Source organism: Morone saxatilis, unplaced genomic scaffold (assembly GCF_004916995.1).
Source record: "Morone saxatilis isolate NCDOM2014 unplaced genomic scaffold, NCSU_SB_2.0 Contig4, whole genome shotgun sequence".
Taxonomy (NCBI): Eukaryota; Metazoa; Chordata; class Actinopteri; family Moronidae; genus Morone; species Morone saxatilis.
The window spans coordinates 6,551,200-6,559,349 of NW_023339984.1; the positions used below are offsets into that span (position 1 = coordinate 6,551,200).

Below are 8,150 nucleotides of genomic sequence, written 5' to 3' on the forward strand. Positions count from 1 at the left end.
GAGCCTGGCTGGGACTATTTCTTTGTATTGCATTACATCATGTAGGTGTTTTTATTTTTCAGGTTATTAATGGTGACATGCTTGGAGAGTATGCTAGCAGAGTGAGAACATTTCATGTCAGACATTTGATAGTATGGACCAAGGCTCATATGACCTTCGAGAGACATATTTTTTCCTAGAAATCAAGTTTTTCTGTCCCCCAACTGTGTGCTAAGCACTGAGCGGTAAAACATTAATGATGTTTTTTATAAGACTAAGCAGACTAGAGTAATGCTGGCTGCCCTGTAAGGCCATATTTAGGTACAGATAGGTGCTTTAAGCTAAATGCTAACATACTCACAATGACAAATGCAAATGTTGGTATTTAGGCAGCAACTATATTTACCATGTTCGGATGATCTTAGAGTAGTGTTTAAGCATGCTAACACTTAAAATGAACTAAATATATCTGAAGTTAAATAAAATTCTACATTATCTTACATTTTGCCTGTTTTTCTGTGTTGGATTAAGTGATTCACTATGGGCTTCGTCCCTCAGCCTGTCACACTGCCCTCTGTGCTAAGGTGTTTAAAGTGCTGCTTGGCAATGCAAAGTAGATTTAAAATTCCACTCACCAACATTGCATCTTGCCATCTCCAATGGCAGCGAGAGGCCTGTGTTTGAAAGATTTGAATTTCAATACCCCCCAAAAAAATCATGTGATGCAACGTCAGTGAAGAGCAAACAACAAGCTCATGTTTACCAACCACACCATTTCAGGAGTCCAACTTTCTCTGGAGTCTTCATTCTCTGCTGTTTGGGAGTCAGTGTGTTTGGATTTCTCACAGTGGCTCATCCTCCTTTTTTGTTTTCAGGTGTGAAATTAGCATTATAGTCTCACAGGGCAGCTGGTAGCAACACGCTGTCCACAATCAGTCCCTGTTTGCTACCTGCTGCCAAACAGGACTATTGAATGGGTAAACAAGGATCTATTTCTGAATCTATTTATATTTGTTGTACTTTTTATAGATATATCATAATACTGTATATTTTAAAGGTACAAAAACAACCAAGTCTGATAAGATTTGCTGAGAATATCTTGAAAATAACAGTAAAAAAACATAATGCAAAGCAAAAAAAAAAAAGTGTTTATTGTTTACATATATTATGTATAAACAGTTGGAACAGATTTCTGGATCATAAAACAACCTTAATCCCAGTGTGACATGCATGCACCCTTATCTAAATTCATCAGATTTCCATCTTCCCAGAAAGAGGTTCTTCTGTGAGTCAAAGGAAACATGGAATCAAGTCCGGCCAAGAGTCGGGAACAAACAGGCCTATCCAGTGACTCAGACGGCCCATGGGGATGAAGAGGATACTTATGGGTGATAAACATCTGTAGGCTGTCAAGGCTACCGTATGTGCTATGTAGGCAGTGTGGATGTGTGATCAATCTGATCAGACTCTGCAGCTGTGGCAGGGTAATGTTGACCATTTCACAACATGGTACTGTCACTGAAACCTGTGTGGGTTGAGATGAATCATGTCGACACTGAGAATCTCAAGTGCCACCAATGGATTCATGGGCGTCAGTGAATGAGCTGCCAAGCCAGTACAGTGCAGCTCAAGGCCTTCAGTACTTTTCCATGAGGTGAATCCCTCGGTAGGAGCATTTGCTGCCTCTGCCTTTCTTTGGACATACAGCGTGAACCGAGGATGTAGTATACTCTAAATGTCACATTTCAGAAGGGACAAAGATCCTCATTATGCTTGGTAAACTGATAAAATTCAGCAATTGATAGAAGGCTTAACTTAGCATAGCTGTCAACCTACACCAATTTTTCTCATCTGGCTGCAGATATATTAGTATACTGGCCTTATTGTTTTGGAAAATGCGGTTATTTGCTTTCTAGCCAAGAGTTAAATGAGAAGACTGATACCACTTTTATGTCTCTGCAACAAATATAATCGTAAAGCCAGCTTAGCATTTAAACTAAAAAGAAGGACAAACAGCTACCCTGCTGTGCAAAGGTAATAAAAATCCACAGGGATCTTTACAACTCACAGTTAGTTTATGTATATTTGTTTAATGCATACAAAAAGACAAGTCAAGGTTTTATGGAGGGTTATGTGCTGGATTATTTCATTGGAGCTTGGCTAGTGACTTTCTGGAGCTAGTTTACCCCACAGATGCTTGAGCTAACAACCAACAAGAGTGGTATTCATCTTCTAATCTAACCCTGCTAACAAAGTGAACAAAAACTATTTCTTTATATGTAGACAGTCACTTCATAGTTAATTAAAAACTATATTTCGGAAGCAAACACATGATTCAACATTTGGGTATGATTTAACTTAAAGTATATAAAGAATAATCATAGGTAACAATCTAATCAGTAGTATAGTAGTATATTTACCAGTAAATCGCCAAAGACAGAGTTTTATAATTTTATGGGCTCAACAATGTCAACTTGTATTGCTGACCCACATTAGCACAGCAGGGGAGAGGGATCAGGCGTGTGACACCAAGTAAATGATCACTGGTGCTTTGTCCCCTCACAATGACAGTGATGCATCTTGCAGAAGATCATGTGCTTCTGCCATTAACCTACTGTAACCACGTCACCCTGTTCACTTGCTGCTGCATGAATGATGTCAACGTTGCCAAAACTTGAATGCAATTAACATAAAGTAATACACAATTAGGTCGATAGCTTACTTAATTTAGACAAACCATACATTTTATAAAGATCAGAGACTGAACTGGAGAAAAAGGTCAGGAGCTCTACTACAAATGTCCCACGAGAGTGTCACAATCTCTCGCTCATCTGAATCTCATTTGTATAGCTCACAGAGGCACACAAAATCACTAAGGAGACACCTCCATTAAAGACAGTGAGAGAAATGTCACACAAACTCTGCAGGTTTGCACAACAAGCAGCTGATGTGCTTATATTAACAGCTACAGCTACAGTGTGTGTGCACATAAACTGTGCTACTTATTTGCAATCTTGACCAGACAATGTTTCTTAGTAGACCCATAGGAAGCAAATGGGATCATAAAATATTGCTAATAAAGTGCAAGGACTCATAAAATGATAGTTGGAGTGATAAAAGTATGTTTCTATGCAAGTTGTGGCAAATAACCTACATTATGATGCCTATAAAGTGGTTCTACAGTGACTGCTGATGACTTGTATGAGGTCATGCTTGTCTCATACTAGCCTCGCATAATAAACACATCACATTCTTGTAGAGATCTTGTTGTGCTTGTTCTGTTTAAAAAGCCTGCATTGTCCCACTGTTGCCTGCCCACTGCAGGCTTAGCAGGCTTGGTCATGGCTCTAGAATATGCACAGTAATGTTCTGTGACTGCTGAACAAACAAATTATTCAGACTGAACAAACGTCACTGAATGAAACGTAAAGTAGGGTTTAAATGTTTTATTGTCTAATAGACAAGATCTGGTTTCCTTTAGCAGGAAGTTTGAAATGGCATTAAAAAATAAAAAAAATACAAATAAAAACTGAAGGGAATTCATTCACCAATTACTAGCTGGACCTCCAGTAATTTCTTTACACGTCCCGGTTAACAAATTATGTAAAAACAAATACTGTTTGGGTGAACCATCCTTTTAATGATCTATAAAGGCTCTGCATTGAAAAGGCGTGTCTGTATGGGAGAGGGTATAAAAACAAAAATGTAATAAAACACTTACACTACACATACACATAGCTGTGATCAAAGTGAAAAAGAAAAAAAAGAAATTGCATTTCTATGACATTTAAGGCATCAACATTGCCCTAGTGCGAGAAGCCCACACCACGACAGCAGCATCTTCACAGGACATTCAGTCTTAAAAACATCCACAGCCCTAAATACAGCATTACACAACTAGCTACATATGGCCCCAAAAGACTAAGTTTAAGTCTCCTATTCAAGCCTAGGTGTGTTTACTGCTGCTGAACACATTCATTGGATCTGGAAACAGGCAGATGCATCAACAAAGTGGCTAGTGTCTTTAACAAAAGTGTACCCACAGTATGTCCCTCTCCAACATGTTGATGTGAACATGGTTTTTACATTCATCGGCAAAATGTACAATTTAAAGTTGTGTTTGAGCAACAAATGCTCTGATTAGAAAAAAACTAAACAAAAAACCCAAACACCCAGAATATTACAATTTTGCTGATAAAAAGAAAACAAACAGTACTTTTAGAAACACTGAAGCCAAACCCAGAACTATCAGGCTCAATTATGCATAAGCTTTTAACTTTATATCCCTTGCTCTAAGCTGAACCGACTGGCTACTAATAGTTGAACGGACAAACTATATTGTACAAAAACACTGTAGAAAATATGACACCGCTGGAGTATCATTTACATTTGGGCAGAAGTGCATTTACCCACAGGAAACCCGATATCCCACTTTTAGTCCCTCCCATAGTTCAGCACTCCTCTACCACGGTACCAGCCGAGGAGGAGTACAGTTTTTTCTTTACAAGCCGGAAACCGGGGCTTAGTTTAAGTACGTGCCTAAAAGTCGGGGCAAAGCAGGTTCCCATAAAAAGGAAGTCCCTTAGGCTGGGCCAGGCGGTGCCATCCTGTTTGAACACAAGAGTCAGCTCAAATGTGGGCACCACAGTGGCATCGTACACGATGCGCTCCAGCCGCTTGCAGCCCTTGTCCAGCTCCAGGTGGACGTAGAGGACACAGCCACGCAGGCCGCAGGGCTCGCAAGATGCCAGCCGCAGGACTTCTCGAGCTATTCTCCGCGTGAGGTTCTCTGGTACCAGCACAGAGGAGCAGTGCAGCGTCGTCTTCTTGGCTCGTGACAGGCAGTTTTCGAACATCTTGGCCAGCTGTTGACAAGTTCTGTCCTCAGTGACATCTGCATTCCTCTGGGGCTCAGCTAAACAGTGATCCCAGAAATCCAGTTCTGGGGAAACAATGCAAGTTCAACATTTAGGGATCAATGCCAGCATACTTATTGTAAGATGCCAGCATGCACAAATCAAATCTAGGTTTTTCCTTCAGTTTTGACCACAAATGTAGGAGTGGTTGCAGTGTGTTTCAAACTCACATTTGAAAAGAAAGAATAAACATCACAGACTGCTAAACTGTCCTAAACCTTAGACAGGAATCAAACCAATCATAGTACAGCATTTGCAATACAATAATTCAGCTCAGGAAAGAAGAATCCTGTTAGATTTGCCATTACAGCTAGTACAGGCTGCTGTTGTGCAGACAGGCTGAAGGGATGACTTCATCCTCTGTTGACTTCCCTCTCCCCGCCCCCCTCCAATGCTGCAGCCATGCAGCACACAGGGATAAACAAGCACACAACTGGGAAGTATCCAGCAACCAGCAGGTTATCTACACAGACAAAAAAAAAAAAAAACACACACAGAAAAAGCCAGTACCTTTCTCAATGCACGCCTGGTCGTATCTCCGGTCAACCAATTCTGAGATACATTCGCTGCTTTTGGTCTTTAATGTGCTGGTAGCAACCATGGTGACAGTGTTGGGTTCTCCAGGAGTGGGCTGTTTTCCTGTAGTTATAGCAAAGCTGCCTGAAAAACGGCGTCAGAAGAAGAAGAAAAGAAAAAGAAGAAGCGTCAGTGCAACAGTCGAGGCGGGTTGTATTCAGCCCAACAAGAGACAGGTGGCTCATTAAGGTAGCTACGGTACCCAATCGCTTCAAACTGTCAAAATGTAGCTATTAGCACGACAACCCTTCACTTATCCGCCCTCCACTGAACAGAAGTTTAGCTCGCACTGCTTTAGCCATTCATTTCTAGCTAACAGCCATTTCTTCTGAATATCAAAGAACTTACCTTAAATATTATTTAGTGCAAAATAATTCAGTTTTAAACGGTTTCTCATAAATAAATTCACACTCGCACGCCGTTTTTTTTTTTCTTTTCCTCCCACACTGACACACACACAGACACACACACACACTGTAGCAGGCAAAAACTTCTGAGGATCATTTATACATTACTGCTTCTCAGCTGACTCGAGGGTTTGACCAATCAGAACACGCCTCTCGACGTACAACGCTGCTCTTCCCTGATTGGCTGCGAAATCATGTTAAAATTAAATAATTGACCAATGCTTGGGGAGGGAATATTTGTGTTGCTACATGGGTGAGGTAAAGTAAAATCCTGGCTGTAACCTGTGGACGCAGGTTCGGCGTTAGCTTTTTGTGGGGTTAATCCATCCCAAACCTGTTTTTTATTTGCACACAGGGGATCATCTACCTGTTAGGAGTCATATTACACATTTTATAATATTGACACTATCAAGTTGACCAAAACCTAGCTAAGAATGGCAAACACGCTGTCCAAATTAGGGTTTACCCAACTTTAAAACTTGGTTTTAAGTGAAATATATGATTGTATCATATTGGTCATATCTCGTGAAAAAACTGTTGATGTTCGTTCACATTCCACACAATTATTAAAATAGTCTCTATGCAAAGATAACAGTTATTATTATCAATTAGTATTCAACAACTACATCTCCCATGAGGCTTTGACAGTGTGCCGATAAATGTAAATAATTTTTTTTGAGTTGGAGTTCACAGTTCATACCTACACCTTTGATTAGACAACTAACCCATAAAATAAAATGTTGTATTTATTCCAATTTTAACAAAAAAATATTGAAAAGGAAAAATCCTGTATTATATATATATATATAAAATATATAATATATATAATTATTGAAAAATCTACATTTCCAACAGAATGGACATATTCAAACACAGTACTGGTCTTGGAATAAGAGACAGAAGCATGAATATAGAGTTTCTTTGCTTGACCTCAATAGCAGTGCTGTGGAACCCTCACATGCCAATCCAAGAGGGTCCAGGGGTCTGCAGCAAAATGAAGCATTATTAGTGATTGCTATTTAAAAAACCCCACAAATTATGGAGTTCAGAGAATGAATGAGTGGCTTTCACCTCCGATTGGTATGCAATTGTGTGCAAAATTAGGAAAACATTCTTGCAGATGGATGTCCAAAACAAATCAAAACCGACATCTGTGGTCTGACCATCAGGAAGGAGGAAGCCCCTGCTTGACCACACTCACTGAACCAAAATGTCTCATCTTACTGTATTTGTATGAGTGTGTACATTTGGCAGGTAAAACAGTGAGCACAGTTGTTCAGCTCATCAGCAGTTTATCCCTCATCATACACTGTCTCAACAGACATTTTCTCCCAGTAACTGGATCTGGCCCTCTCACCCCCAGCAGCTCTGCTGGCTAAAGGGTAATGGAATCCAGTGGACTAGAGGGAGGGAGAGAGAGAGAGAGCTGTCCTCCAGTCACATGGGGAGAACTAGATATGCCTCAGAAAAAAAGTCACATGCTTTCGCTAGTGTTACTGCCTTTGTGGATGCAAGCATACACTGTGTAAACTGCTCGATAATCAAAGCTTTTGTTTAGGTTTTGTTCAAAAGACTTTGATATTAGCAGGGGATAATATTGTGCAAATTAAGGGTCAGAAAATAATTAAAGCAATATTGGCTATTTGATCATTCATCAGCTACAATGTATGCATAGATGACAAAGACATGAAACATTTCTAAACCAGGAGCTGAGACCACACATCAGAAACTGCATAGCATCAGCTGTGACAGTGGTTTTAATGAGGTTTTGACCTAAATTCATGTTGAATATACAAGGTCACTATGTTGCTGAGAAAGCTATTATTCAGTAGCCCACATTGTACAGTGTATCGTAAAAACTTAACAAGCAGGAAAAGACTCGTTAAGTGTTTAAAATAGCTTCTGAATGCAGATCAGCCAAGTAAAGCTGAAAATAGTATCAATACTTTTATATCCTATAAATACCTTGATTCTTGAGGGTGAGTTTCACTGAAACATTTTAGTCAACATTTGCTGTGAGGAGAATAAAAAACACTTATAGCAGACACAGCCTGAAACCTGTCCCTATAGTGTCTAGGTCTTATCTGCAGATGCTGTCATAATTTGCCACAATGTGGGTTAACTGTGCAGCCTGGGTTAAAATAAAGTTTTGCAGACGTGCACTGATTACCGCAATGTCTACAGCAGAGGCATATAATCATATATAGAGCAATAAATTCAGGGCAATGAAGTGAGCAATGTTACTCCATCCAGTGGCAGACTCAGGCTGTTT

At 39.9% G+C, this 8,150-nt stretch overlaps 1 protein-coding gene across 1 annotated transcript; it reads right to left on the reverse strand.

The window, feature by feature from the left end:
- Positions 1 to 3,410: 3,410 nt before the first annotated feature.
- LOC118338110 (DNA damage-inducible transcript 4-like protein) lies at positions 3,411 to 5,981 on the reverse strand. Its single transcript, XM_035675318.1, has 3 exons — positions 5,820 to 5,981; positions 5,406 to 5,555; positions 3,411 to 4,921 (listed from the first exon to the last, which is right to left on the reverse strand). Exons 2-3 carry the CDS (start codon positions 5,494 to 5,496, stop codon positions 4,431 to 4,433), a joined length of 582 nt encoding a protein of 193 aa, XP_035531211.1. The 5' UTR covers positions 5,497 to 5,555; positions 5,820 to 5,981; the 3' UTR covers positions 3,411 to 4,430.
- Positions 5,982 to 8,150: the final 2,169 nt, after the last annotated feature.

Excerpts from the sequence above, each read along its gene's own strand:
- LOC118338110 (XM_035675318.1), bottom strand. The coding sequence starts at position 5,496 with ATGGTTGCTACCAGCACATTAAAGACCAAAAGCAGCGAATGTATCTCA. Across the intron at positions 4,922-5,405 it reads CCAGGCGTGCATTGAGAAAG|AACTGGATTTCTGGGATCAC; the intron begins GTACTGGCTTTT and ends TTGTTTCCCCAG.